General features: G+C 42.3%; 1 protein-coding gene across 1 annotated transcript; it reads right to left on the reverse strand.

Moving 5' to 3' along the window:
• Positions 1-526: 526 nt before the first annotated feature.
• LOC100279472 (uncharacterized) lies at positions 527-6,885 on the reverse strand. Its single transcript, NM_001317821.1, has 7 exons — positions 6,796-6,885; positions 6,326-6,714; positions 5,156-5,373; positions 3,377-4,171; positions 2,159-3,027; positions 1,479-1,911; positions 527-1,348 (listed from the first exon to the last, which is right to left on the reverse strand). The coding sequence occupies exons 2-7, from the start codon at positions 6,582-6,584 to the stop codon at positions 752-754; spliced, it is 3,171 nt and encodes a 1,056-aa protein (NP_001304750.1). The 5' UTR covers positions 6,585-6,714; positions 6,796-6,885; the 3' UTR covers positions 527-751.
• Positions 6,886-15,261: the final 8,376 nt, after the last annotated feature.

Below are 15,261 nucleotides of genomic sequence, written 5' to 3' on the forward strand. Positions count from 1 at the left end.
CATTTTATTTTAATGTTTACCTTCATGCTTCAGGTCCTCCTATGTAGTTAGTAGACATGGCTTTTTTATTTTTTACCAATTTTTTTTGTGTTCCTGACATTTTATTTTAATGTTCACCTTCAGGCTTCAGGTCCTCCTATGTAGTAGTCATGGCTTTATCTGGCCAAACACTGTTGCACCCATTACATATCAAAGTTTTTGGTAGTAGTTTAGAAACAATCGCATGTGCATCGAACGACAGCTCAGCTTGTGCTTGTCCACGGCAGACAACCCAAACGTGCTACAGCTACAGGCAGCCAGTACGACCACCCAACCCGTAGTCATCACTCACCATCATATCCATTGCCGTCCACACATAAAGATCGATGCACGAGCACCCTCGTGCAAGTGCAACCCAACCCCTCTAACATTTCTGTAGTTACCGAAATCTAAAGAGAGCACGGCACATGTACATCACTGAAAAAATCGCAAGCATAACACCGGCACATGCACGCATCGAAGATCCCAAGTACAAAGACAACAACACTTGGCAGCAACAGTGCCTTGCAGTAACTGTCATTCCAAGAATTCCATAACGGTGAACCCAAATCTCAGCGACGATTCCCAGCCAGCTCTACCCAGCTCGGGAAATCCATCAGCATGCGTTTAAGCAAAGCCTAGTCCTGGAGGTTGCATGCGCAACTTATAGACACGATCCTTCTGACAAACATCGCACAAGATTCATGTATATAAACGGGCAGTGTGTCCCTCTTTACCGGAAGTAAATTGACACGAGCGGGATGTCGACGTCATTGTCGTCGTCGTCCTCACAGGCCACAACAACGTCCAGATGGCGGCGGTAGGAAGGCACCTCCAACTTGGCCACCTCCCTGGCCACATCAACCACCTTCTTGTCCAGCCGCTCCTTGTGTCTCGGGAACATGGAGTTGTACAGCATCGAGGTCCCGCATGATATGCTGTACGCATTCAAGCCCTTCTCCTTCAGCCACTCCAGGAGCTCCCTCAGCGTCATGTTGCCAGTTACCGTCCAGCGGTCCCACACGGTCCAGGACATGTCTTGGTGCTTGATGGTCTTGGGTGGCACAGGCTCCGCCATGGAGAAGAGGGGGATCGCCAGGTTCGCAAATGTGTTCCGGTAGTCTTCAACCTTGTGCCCACCAGCAAGGACTTTGTAAAGCTCCAGGCAGACAAGGCCGGTGGCCATTGCAGTTGAGGTGGCGATGGCTGGGATGATTCTTCCAGCTATGAACTTTGCCTTCAATTTGTCAACTTCAGGAATGCTGTAATTCCTAGCCCGCATGTTGGCAAAGCCAGCGATCAAGTCCATGTGGAAATTGGTATCATCATCCTGCGCATAATAAAATAACTCAGCATTGAATACCGACCAAGAAACAGCTAAAAGAAATCAGGCATCTAACAGAAGCTACTGTTCATGCGTGTACAAGAACTTCTAAAATTGATTAACTGGACCAACTGACCTTCTCAAACTGTATAGGGTTCATATGGAATCCTGGTGGCAATGTTTTAGAAATTGCTTCCAGCTTTGCAATAAGCTCTTCAATGACAGCAGCATCATCAACAGATGCAGAGGATAGGCTAGTAGCCTTCTCATCTATCTCTATCTTAACACCCTGCTTTGGATGGAAATCCGGAACAATGACCTTGTCCACAGCTTCAGCTAGTTTCTTTGGGTTTTTCGCCCAATCAGGTATGGGTATTCCAAATGTTTCTGCCCTTAATATAGAAGCAGCCAACAAGAAGCTAAGATGACTTGAGTCAGAAGATGAGAACTCCAGAGGTCGCGGGAACCGCTTAGGAGCGGACCAGAAAGGAGCACCAGAGCTAGTCATTGCATCTTCAGGAAAAGTGAATGTCAGCTGCTTTACACGGTTGGAGAAATAATCCTCAAACCTAATATAAACCATCAACAAAAAACAGAGTAAGAATCATTAGACTTATACTAGTTAACACGAGTGCAATGAAATAAACTACAAACTATGCAAATTAAGCAACAAGGGTGCAAGGGGTAGAGAACCATTAGACTTATACTAGTCAACACGAGTAAAATGAAATAAATGTAAAGCTGGTGCATGCACCTACAAACTATGCAAATTAAGAAACAAGGGTGCAAGGGGTAGAGAAGGGATGCACAACTTACTTCAGCCGGGCCCAGGTAATGCAATCTTGGAATGTCTCACACTTGTCTGTCTCAAGGCATTCAATAACTCGCTCAAGTTGGTCCCTAGCCTGTGCATCACCAGCAGTTCTTGCTGCCGTTGCATATCCACCAGGGTTCGACAGGAAAGCGTTTACTTCAGTGGGAGTCTTCTCAAGTAGACCTTCAAACTCAGATCTAGCCCATGTCAGGCAGTGATCAATGTTGTGAGGAAACGAATGTACAGTGCACATAGGTGCCTGCTTTTCTGGTGGATCTCTGGATGCCCCATAGTTCTCTGTTAGGTGAGGAATGACCATCTGTGTGTTGCACTTGGCACCCAGAGTACCTGATTCAAGAAGTGGCTTCTGGAAATATACACATCTGGAGTCAATGTACATCCTTGCCGTGACATTGTCCAATGCATTAACAACAGCATCTAAGCTCTCCCAAAAGGCATCATTAAACACATTTTCAGTATCAGGGCTTGCTCTGTTCTGAAGGGCCTCCACATGAAGCTCGGGATTAATTGTCATAGCAGCAGTTGCAGCAACTGTGGACTTGGGCTGTCCAATGTTCCAGTCACGGAAGAGAAACTGGCGACTGAGATTGCTTTTCTCTATAACATCATCATCTGTCACAGTCAGCTTCCCGTTTTGACTGCAAGAAATACCCATTAACGCAAGGTTCTTCAAGAATTCACATCCAAGAGCCCCAGAACCAACCATGAAGATTTTTGACTGCTCCAGTTTCTTTTGAAGCTGAGCCCCAAAGACACTAATTTGTGCATCATATCTACTGTTCTCTGGCTTCAGATCACTAGGCTCCAACGGTTCAACTGGCAGAGATTCCACAGAATCGAAGTAGAAGAACTGTAAAATCAAGTCAACACATTAATAATATGAACTTTCTGCAAACATATACTCTCCAGTCAAATAATCTCAAACAATTTTTAACTGATAACAACCCCCAAAGTGCAAATTTGGCTACAATTTTCTATTAGGATATATTCCAATGGCATTAGGATATTATGGAAATTCTTTTCAAGGAAAATCTACATAAATGATCTTTTATGTTTCCAAACTATATATATTTTATAAGTTAATAGACTGTCAAAGTTCAGAAGTTTGATCGGATCTTGTCTAAAACATCTATCAATTTTAGCAAGGGAATATAGAAAATCGTATTATACATAATTATAGAAAGAAGCAGCAGTCCTACCTGGTAAAGTGGATGGAATTTCCCTGAGCATGCTTTAACAACCTCCTGACCTACAATACCACCAAACATTGCAGACATAGGATTCAAAACAGCCCTGGAACCACTTGCGAAATGCTGCAAGAGCTTCTTGTCAATTTCTTCAAGCTTACTCTCACCCAGAGTTTCATTAATACCAATAGCAAGATCTATCAGCTTCTGTGCATCATCAGCTGACCCAGCAATAGGGAATCGTGTCAATTCAGTCCTAAACTTGTCCAAAGCTTGGAAGGCCAAATGCAAAAGAGGTGGGCGGTCGAACTTGGAGAAATCACTCATGAGAAATTCTCCTGGCTCCTTGATTGCCTCCTTCAAGGTTTTGAATTTAAGAACCTTCGGTGGCTTCACCTGAGTGACAATACCACCTCTAATATAAGTGCCATATGAGGTGGTGTCTTCTTCTAGAGTAAAAGAATAAGGTCTTGCATTCTTAATCTTTCTTGGTTTTCCATCATTAAGTTCGGTCATTCCATGCACTTCAGAGAAAACAACTAGATCACCATCCTGGAACTCCAGACGCTCATCATCCACACAAGAAATAAGTGCTGGATTGTCATTGCTGATTGATGCCACAATTCCTGTATGTGGTTCCTCACCATCAACATCCAAAACAGTAAACGCAGGACCAAAATCACAGAAAACACTGCCAAAAAGGCCACAAACTTCTGACTTAATGAAAGCAATTGGTGGCTGGTGGCTATGACAGTAATCATCAAACTCAACTGCTTTTTCTATGCTGATATCAGTGAAGACCACAGCCTGTTAGTTGACCAGGAAATTATCAGTTCGAGAATACGCGGCAACCAAATCTTTAATCTAATCAAGAAACACATATTAAAATATTCCAAAAAGGATCAGTACATTGAATCAACTAATCCCCATTAACAAGAAAAATATTTTCAAGTGAAGCCCTACCTGAGAGAGCGCCAGCTCCAGAATTCTCAGGTTATGGAGTGTGCAAGCTAAAATAAAGTAGTTTAAGCATTTAACATTAGCTAACCTGAATTAGGAAGCAGGTGACTCACTACCCCCAATCTATCTCCCAGCTCAAGCTCCATGAAAATATGGAGCTAGAGACACCCCCAGCCACTGGAGCTCACCCAAACATAGCATACATGTAAAAAGGGGCAGATCCCATGCCGGAGGCTCCCATATGAGTGGGGTCTAAGAAGAGATAAACTGAGGCAAGTCTTCCCCTCCCCAAAGGGGGCCTGCTTCAAACCTGTGGCCTGGTGACTCTGTGAGATCTCACCACTGCACCAGGCCTGTCCTTCAAACATACCATACATGCATTGTGCAAAATAGTTGCCACCATTTGAAACAGGAGCATGGCATTGAAACTTCATTAAACCTAGAAAAAATAGATAAAACCCTCTACGCACAATGCTTGCATGGAAGAATATATGCAAGAAAAAATGCATTAACGTGATGATGTGTCAACAGATGAAGATAAACCATTTGGCGTCTTTTTACTTAGATATTTTACTATACAGCTGACTTATTAATAAAACCTTTGGAATACTCCATATGCCCATTTTTATAAGACATGTTTCACATGGCACAATGTTCTAAAAATGTAGAGTTCTCTTTCGATATATTGTTAATAGGAATTTGCATGACTTTTTTGTCACTGAACTGATAGATTTTACATGATTGCTGGTCAATTTAGAGTCTATTAGTCTAAACATTTTTTATACAATACAAACACTTAAGCAAACTACAGATCATTCCATGCTCATGTACCTGAAAGTTAGAAAGCTGCTCCTTGGTTAAATCACCAGTTATGGTAGAGATGATGACAGCATTGTTAAGCTCCTGTAGCTTTGGAACACAAGCTTGAGCACGGTTTTGCCCAATATCCTTCTCTGAGAGGAAGAAATTGCTTGACAAGTCCCATAGCTCGACTTTGCCATCATCATGCAAGGTTACAGACTTGACACCCGCGAGGACAAGGTTTTTTGCTGAAGAAATTAAATGGTCATAAGCAAATCATGTAGAAAAGCAGAACAAAAGATATAATATGCATCCTCATAAGCAATTTAAAATTTAAAAGCTAAACATGATACACTGAATGCTAAACATCGATACAATAAAAAGAATTAACACACTACACTAGGGCAAACATGTTTTGCTTTTAGATCTGAAGCTCACATGTTGTGCCGGTGACTAAAAGCGTGCACATCATAACTCTAATTTTAGAAAGCAACAAAGCCAGCTATCGTTGTCGATAAAACATGTTCAATCCTTTGGCCAAGTGAGCCAGGAGATCTAACTGACCAGCAACCTGATGCCGCTTCAGAATAGCAATTGGTACTGAGATTCTGAGAATCAAAACAGGGTGAGGTTAATGTGCACGTGCAGTGAAGAAAGCTTTAACATCATAAGGTGTGTACATACTAACATTCTGAAAGTTATACTTAGGGGGGCAACGCTGCGTTGAGACAGATTCAGTTCACAAGAATAAAAATTGCAGCTGGTCTCAGATCAGGTATTCATGTGCAATCACAAAAAGCACTGGTACAACTTGGTGTTTTGAGTATTTAATGCATCAATAAGACTGGTTGTAGAAAGAGTTTAAGATAAGCTTTCTGTTGTACAACTTCAAATATTATTGAAGTGTTTATGTAATCATGGAAACAATTCGATGAGAAGTATGTCTTATGTGGTGATAATGAGCTTAGAAGGGGTGTGACGAGAATTGACTAGTTGAGACAGTAACTACATATCGAGATCCTACAGCACGGCAGCTGGTGGCACATGAGGAAGTGGTAACACAACAATAGTTAGATTTTGCGAGACCAGATCAGCCAAGGAATTACAAGCGGACAAGTAAGTTAAAACGGTTGGCCTTTATCTCACAATTTTATTACTGTACATACATAAGCTCCAAGTTTATGACGAGCAGAGACATACCGATCTCAGCGCCTAGTCCCTGGAGTCCAGAGACGAGGACGTTAGAGCCGAAAAGGCGCTTCATAGTCTCGCGCCCGTAGACGGCGAGCTGGCGGCTGTGGAGGTCCTCATCGATCTCGGGCGCCCTGCCGGCCATTTCCGCAACCTCCTCCTGGTGCTTGTCCTTGTCCTGGACTGGGACGGTGGCGGCGGTGCGGGGGGCCTTGTTGTGCAAGTCCTGGACCTCGCCGGCGTCGACCCCCCGCTTCCGGGGAAGCATGTAGAGTAGAAGGCCGCCGAGGAGTCCGAGCACGGCGGTCGCCGCGAGAAGGTACGAGGCGGAGGGCGGCGGCGGCAGGGGGAGGCGCGTCAGATCCAGGTCGTGCGGACGATGGGGGTCGCGGCGGTGCCTGCGCGGATCGGGCCACGGTGAGGCGGGGAGGGCGCGAAGGAGATGTGGCGTCAGGCGGATCCGGGGGATGAGAACACACCTTGGACTTGGAGAAGCTGGATTCGATGGGCGGCGAGCAGAACTCCGCTCGGCTTCAGCTGTGGTCTGGCCTAGGGTTTCGAGGACGACGGGAGGAATGCGAGAGTGTGTGTGCAAAGAGACGGAGGGCTAAACCGTAAAAGATGGCGTGTGTCGGGTAGGTTCCTCGGTGCACATGTTCTATTGGGGCGGATCGCTGGACATGGCGGCCCAGCAGGCAGAGAAGCTTCTCGTTCAGTTGGCAGGTGAGCTATGGACTCATTGACAGTGTTTGTAAACTTGCACTCTCGGATGTCCTATTATTTATTATTGTTTTAGACACAATTTAAGTTAGATTTATAAAATTTTAACTATAAATAACTGTTTTATTATTAAGTTTTAAAACCTAATATTTATATGCACCAATTTATTTTAAAAATACTTTTATAAAATATAAATGTGTTAATACTTTCTATGTATTTTAATTAAAAATATTAATCAAAGCTATATTTTAGATATTGTGTTGTTGTCTTAAACACTCTTCGTTTTTTTTTGTCACGGTTCAGTTAAAAATTAACTAGAGGGCAATAAATATTCGATAACGGAGATAGTAACAAGTAATAGCACATAGTACTATTTTATTTGCAGGTGCCAAAAGGAGAATCTAGTTGACGCCATCCTAGCCGCGGACAGTGACCAATCTAGGGTTCGAAATTTCAAACAAAATTCGTTGAATTTTAGTGTTTTTTGTTATCAGACCCTATGAGGATTGTTTTTTTGTAAATTTTGAAAATTCTATTCGATATTCAAAATTGAAAAAAAAAACATAAAAATGACAAATTGTGTTTTCGGACGGATTTTAGTGCTTTTGATCGAATTTGGTGTGTTTTGGCTGAAAAGATTGTTTGGTCGCGTAAAAATTTAAATTTTTACTACCATTTCTGTGTGTTGTATATGTATGATATTGTAAAATACAAGATACACAAATATACATAAACTAGGTATGTGCTCGTGCGTTGCCACAGAAGTTAAGAATTGATATAAAACATAAATACGAAACAACAAACATCGTTATGTTATGCAAAATTCGTGTGACAAAATATTATCGTAACACTAATACTATACTGACGGTATAAATATGCAATATTATTATAAATACACGGTTAATTAGAAACAGAAAAATGACACTGTCAGCCAATACTAATAGCAAAGAGAGAAAAACTAACACAATTCATTAGAAATAGAAAAAAATGGATTATACCATAGAGCGGACTAATCGCAAAGCGCTAAAATAGACCTGCATTTGACAAAAGATCACACTGTTAGCCAAGGAAGTTCGTAGGAAAAAGAGAGAGGAAGCTCCCAGGCATATTGTAGAGAAAGTAACATATGCATATATATAGATTCCGAGTAATTTGGCTTCAGGGCATGAGCATCTGTAACATACATAGCAGATTGATTGTAAAGCTCATTTAGGGAGACATCTGGCTTCCCAGATCTACCGTTCTGAATCATTGTAAAAGAAAATATGAGTTTCATTGTCATTGAACTGAAACTGTGGAAGGCATAAATTCTATTAGAAGTTTATACATAGTATACTAAAACAAAGTAATTATTTTAGTCTAATCTAATAAATGTATGTATCATTCGACAGGTGAGTTATGAGGCACACCAAGACAGTTATGAGGTTGTATATTGCCCGATGGAAATCAAATTGCAGTTGAATTGTAGCACGAAACTACAATAGAAGTGAGTGTCAGTGGTTCATCAAAGAGAATAATTGTTACTAAGTAACACCATAAAAATAATTCCTAGGCACAATGAGATAGTGTATCTACCTTACTGATAACTGGTTTTATGATGGTCGGTTTGTCACGGGCAGGATCAATTGCACTCACCTCCTGTATTGCAAATTCATACTCAATGAACAGCTAGCATAGTTAGGTGGAACTCAAGCAAATAATTAACCAAACTTCAGAAAAAATGGCTAAGAAAATACAATTGATGAGAGGTATCTGTAGCCCAAGACCCCAGTTATTGAGAGCCTACAATCGAAAAGGAAGGCAATTAAGAAAGCAGCAACACTGGCTATAAAAAATTCAAGATTAGAAGTTTCAAGTTGAAGTGATATCGGAACATCTCATTTTATGAACGGGGGATGAACTGTGGAGCCTCCCATCATAGCACATGGTATCACAATATTTTTTTCTTGATATCTGGGTGCATAAATGTATTACATAAACTTATTTCCCACTAAAGAGATTTATGTTGTTATCCATGTGGTTATTTCACATGTGGAACTACATCATGAAAAAATGTTTGATTAAATAGAGATCTGGATTGAGTGGTTTGCTCCACAGATTTCAGATTTAGTTCCATTATGGACCGAAACATAAGAAACTTGACCTCTATCTCCCCATCCTAACAAGCCTTTTGAAAGTCGCCTAGAGGGGGGTGAATAGGCAAATCTGAATTTTATAAAGTTTAAGCACAACTACAAGCCGGAGTTAGCGTTAGAAATAAAGTCGAGTCCGAAAGAGAGGGCGAAAAACAAATCACAAGCAAATAGCGAGAGTGACACGATGATTTGTTTTACCAAGGTTCGGTTCTTGCAAACCTACTTCCTGTTGAGGTGGTCACAAAGACCGGGTCTCTTTCAACCTTTTCCCTCTCTCAAACGGTCACTTAGACCGAGTGAGCTTCTCTTCTCAATCAATTGGGGGCACTTAGTCCCCACAAGGACCACCACACAATCGGTGTCTCTTGCTTTGATTACAAGTGTCTTGGGAACAAGAAATAGGGAAGAAGAAAAGCGATCCAAGCGCAAGAGCTCAAAAGAACACGGCAAAACTCTCTCTTCTAGTCACTATTGCTTTGAGTGGAATTGGGACTTGGAGAGATTTTGATTCACTCTAACTGTGTCTTGTATTGAATGCACTAGCTCTTGTATTGAATGTAATGGCTGAAAACTTAGATGCCTTGAAGTGTGGTGGTTGGGGGGTATTTATAGCCCCAACCACCAAAGTGGTCGTTGGGGAAGGCTGCTGTCGAAGGGCGCACCGGACAGTTCGGTGCGCCAGCCATGTCGCCCAACCGTTAGGGTTCGACCGTTGGAGCTCTGACATGTGGGGCCACCGGACAGTCCGATGGTGCACCGAACAGACATTGTTCACTGTCTGGTGCGCCTTCTGGCGCCTGCTCTGACTTCTCTGCGCGCAGTCCGCACTGTAGCGTTGTCAGCCGACCGTTGAACTCGACCGTTGGCGCAGTAGCCGTTGCTCCGCTTGGCACACCAGACAGTCCGGTGCTATACCGGACAGTCCAGTGAATTATAGCGGAGTGGCAATTCCAGAAACCTGAAGCTGAGCAGTTGGAGTTGATTCACTCTGGTGCACCAGACAGTCCGGTGCGCCAGACCAGGGTTGCCTTTGGTTTTCTTTGCTCCTTTAATTTAAACCCTTTCTTTTATCTTTGTATTAGTTTGTTGTGAATCTTTGGCACCTGTAGAACTTATAATCTAGAGCAAACTAGTTAGTCCAATTATTTGTGTTGGGCAATTCAACCACCAAAATCATTTAGGAAAAGGTGTGACCATATTTCCCTTTCAATCTCACCCTTTTTGGTGATTGATGCCAACACAAACCAAAGCAAATATATAAATGCAGACTTGAACTAGTTTGCATAAGGTAAGTGCAAAGGTTACTTGGAATTAAACCAATTTATATTTTCATAAGATGTGCATGGATGTTTTCTTCATTTTAACATTTTGGACCACGCTTGCACCACTAGTTTTGTTTTTGCAAATTCTTTGTGAAATTCTTTTCAAAAACATTTTACAAATAGTCAAAGGTATATGAATAAGATTTTGAGAAGCATTTTCAAGATTTGAAGTTTTCTCCCCCTATTTCAAATGCTTTTCCTTTGACTAAACAAAACTCCCCCTCAATAAAATTCTACTCTTAGTGTTCAAGACGGTTTTAGATATTAATTTTGAAAGAGGTCATACCAATTTGAAATTATATCAAAAATAAGATACCAATTGAAAAACTTCTTTAATACAAATGAAAGACTACATTTTTGAAATTGGTGGTGGTGCGGCCCTTTTGCTTTGGGCTAATACTTTCTCCCCCTTTGGCATGAATCGCCAAAATGGATACTTGTGAGTGAAATATGAGCCCTTTTTCAAACTATCTCCCCCTTTGGCAAATAATATATGAGTGAAGGATTATACCAAAGTGGAGAGCGATGCGGAGTGACGGCGAAGTGTAAATAACATGATGGAGTGGAGTGGAAGCCTTGTCTTCGCTGAAGACTCTATTTCCCTTTCAATCTATGACTTGTCATGAAATATACTTGAAAACTCATGAGTCATAGCACATGAAAGAGATATGATCAAAGGTATATAAATGAGCTATGTGTTGGGGGCCTTCGTCCTCCGAAGGTCCTCAAAAACGTAATTTAACAACGTCTTCCAAGTATGGTTTATGGACAGGTACCTTCGGACTCAGAGTAAAAGCATACACGACGGGAGGAGCATGGTCATGACGAAGGTTGTCGCTGCTCCGAAGCCACGCTCAAGGAAGCTTCAGCTCAATCGTAGAAAAGGGAACCGACTTAAAGGGGAAAGGGTTCTTTAGTCCTCATAGATTTATCTATAAGTCAATAATAAATGTAAAGGGCATGATTGTAATTTCTCACAGGCTGCGTCCTGTGCCTATAAATAGATGAACAGTACCCCCGTACTGTTCACGCTGACTGGTATTCGCTCGTGCGTCACACTTGTACTCTTTTGCCTTCTATCAAGCCGAAGGTACTTTTTGTAATTCAATTTTGTCCTTATATCTCCATGATTACATAATGAAGAATGAATAATATGATATAATTATCTGTGTTATTTTTCATGTCATATGTTTCTTCTTCTATTTTAACATTCACTGCCATCATGAAGGTATGACCTTCATGACCTTCGTCTGAGGATCATTATATCCCAAGGGAAATAATGCTTCGAAGGATGAAGGCTTTAACCTTTAACATTTTGTGTTGCCTTGTTCTTAATTCATAGTATTTGAGAATAAGTCCCCAACATTGGCGCCCACCTCCGGTGAACCCTTTTTTGACCACCTTCGGCAAGCACGAACCTTCGTCATGCCGCCGAAGAAAGTTTCAGCGCCAGGGGCTGTCGCACTACAGCCACTGGACCCAAATCAGGAGATCCTTTCTCTCAGAGAGGCCCGAAGCCAGAAGAGGAAGGCTACTAGTCCAACACTCCAGGAGGATGAGTTGGACCAAGAAATCCGAAACATGGAGATAATCCATCAGCAAGTACAAAGGAAGAAGGAGAAGATGGCCCGACTGGCTGATCTTCAAAGGCAGATCGACGAAGCCACTGAAGAAGTACGTCATCTTGCTCAAGACGAACAAGATCGAAGGCCTCAACACAGGGAGCTTCTTCAAGAAGGCCTATTCAATAAGGATGGATGGTATGATGATTTTAATCATGATACCTTTACCTTTGATGATGCTTCTCCCTTGGCAGCAGAACTACAGGCTATCCCATGACCTCCATCATACAAGCCACCTCAGCTCCCTATGTATGATGGGCATTCGGATCCGAAGCAGTTTTTGATGTGTTATGAAGCAACCATATCTTCATATGGAGGCAATGCAGTTGTCATGGCCAAATCTTTCGTCATGGCAGTTCGGAATGTGGCCCAAACATGGTATTCTTCTCTTCGGCCAGGGACTATTACTTCGTGGCAGAAGCTCAAGGATATGCTACTGACAAGCTTTCAAGGCTTTCAGACGAAGCCGATCACAACTCAGGCTCTGTTTCAATGCACGCAAGACCATGAGAAGTATCTTCAAGCATACGTCCGAAGATTCTTGCGTCTCAGAGCACAGGCGCCTACAGTGCCCAATGAAATTGTCATTGAGGCCATGATCAAGGGGCTTCGTCCAGGACCTACTGCCCAGTATTTCGCCAGAAAGCCTCCGCAGACTTTGGAGAAGTTACTTCAAAAGATGGATGAGTACATCAGGGCTGACAATGACTTCCGCCAAAGAAGGGAGGAAGCTTACAAGTTCTCTGAGTTGACCAGGGGCTCCGGAGGAAGAATCCACCCGAGGCATGTCAGGTCAATTCACAACTCCACTCAGAATGATGACAGAGGAAGTCAGCTGCAGAGGCTGCAGTATTCTTCACATTCTTCGAGGCAGCAACAAAGCTCTTTTCGGACGCCAGCTCCAAGAGGCAGAGGCGCCAGGGGCTTCGGAGGAAGATATGGGGACCAACCCAGGAAGGTTTACTGTCTATTTTGTGGTGAAGACAAGGGCCATACTACAAGAATGTGCCAAATCATCATCCAAAAGCAGAAGGAGATCGCAGAAGCCGAAGCCCGACAAAGTCAACCGAAGCAGGTTCTACACACTGCTTCGTGTCACTCACCCTACATACCAGAATATGTGGGTAATCATCCTGCAGCTTCTGTTGCTTCGGCTAGTCAGCCACAGGCTTCTTGGCCATAGCTTCCACCTCTGCCGCCACTACAACCTGCCTATTCACGAGGTCAGTAGCCAGAAGGGAGCCATCAGACTCATCAGCAGCGAGATCTTAGGGAGGAATCTGAAGCTCGCACAGTCAACAGTACTGTGCCAGAATCAAAACACATCTATTGAGAGATATCCTACCTCTGAAGCATTTTTACATTCATTGTCATTTTCTTTTCAATAAGGAACAATCAATGTAAATCTAGTATTGTCATTTTTAATTTCTTGTAATAGCTTCGTTCTTGTAATAGTGAAATATATCTTTCCCACAAATTTACGAAGATCAAAAACTGCCGAAGCTCAAAAGTCGTTCCTAAGGGAATGCAGAGCTAAAAATTGCATTGCAAGTTTTACCGAAGCTACAAAGTCGTTCCTAACGAGCACAGCGTAAGTTTGCCGAAGCTACAGAAAGTCATTCCCAAGGGAGCGCAGTGTAAGTTTTCTACTCAAAAGTCGTTCCAAAGGGAATGCAGAGCCAAATAACGCCAAAATATAAGGCGAAGCGCGAAAAATCAACGTGAATACCACCGAAATAGAAGGCGAAGAAGTTCAAAAGACGTTCCTAAGGGGATGCAGAACTTACACCAAAAAATAAGCGGTGAAGCCAAAAAATAAACGGCAAAGAGATTTTGATGGTTCCTAAGAGGACGCAGAGATTGTGTTTCAGCGTGGGTATGTGTCTTCGGCATTAGCATCATTCTTTGCATCATATCATCGCATCATATCGCATAGCATCACATCATACATCATATCACATCAATATCAATTGGAAACGAAGCCGATCTTTGGAGAATGCTTTACAAAAAATGAAAAGATACCAAGGCACAAAGTAAGCTGAGAATTACAGCTTCATAAGTTCTGATGTGGAAAGAGGGATCTATTGTTTACGAAACATTGATGATTTTATGAAGTGCGGATGATTCTTACGAGGCATAAAAACTCTTCTTTACGAAGCATGAAAAGAAGGGAAGGTGTTTTTTCGCCGAAGGCTCAAAAACGGTATGTACATAAAGTTTCATGCATCGCAAAGAATTGAATTACAAACGATTTACATATTACATTGAAAAATATAAACATCAAACATTACAGACTTAGTTCACCAAATATTACAGAAATGTTTTTTACAAAAATTGCTATTCTTCCTTCAAAACTTTTTCTGCAACTTCGTTAAGTAGCTTGGTAATAACTTCGTCGACAATAGCTTCGGCCATATTAATAATTTCTATTGCTTTCTTTGTCTCTAGGTCGGCCAGTGGGTCGAATGGCTCTAGGGGAGGAGATAGTTCAGCTGCGGTAGAATACATCAATTAGTTCGAAGTCACAAAAATAAACAACAAAGTTAAAAGCCATTAAGTAATACCTATCCGTCTTTCGAGTTCCGTAGCTTTCTCAGCTGCTTTCGTTGCTTCTCGAGCGTCATGAATATCTTTTTCGCTCTTCTTCATTATTTCATGAGCCATCCCTCGACTGCCATTTTCCCAGATATCAGTGAAAATTTTTCCCCCTATTGAACTTGCTTCGGCCGAGGGGTCCTTCGTATCATCGACAGAGAAGGCAGCTTCGGCCTGGGCCAAGGTTTTAACATGTTCACAACCTGCCTTCTCCAAAATGGCTGCAACCCCCCTCGCACTAGAGAATGCACAGACGTCCCCGCGGTCACTCAAAATCTCTTCAAAAGCTTCGGCTTCACCGTTGATCCACTCGATTACGCCCTCAGGGTTGCCCCGTATGAAGTTGTCTTCGTTTGAGTAGGCGCCCACATTGGCGAAGCTAGTCTTTATCTTTTTTACACATTCCACAGATTTTTCAAAACATCTTTCTTTTGATGCGCGAAGCTCTACAACTGTTTTTTTCAAAATAATTTTTCCAATACTCAATGGCATCTCGGTCAGCTTCGGCAACAGCGCATCTGATAGTCGCCTAGAGGGGGGGTGAATAGGGC

The sequence above is a fragment of the Zea mays genome, chromosome 4, assembly GCF_902167145.1.
Source record: "Zea mays cultivar B73 chromosome 4, Zm-B73-REFERENCE-NAM-5.0, whole genome shotgun sequence".
Classification (NCBI taxonomy): domain Eukaryota; kingdom Viridiplantae; phylum Streptophyta; class Magnoliopsida; order Poales; family Poaceae; genus Zea; species Zea mays.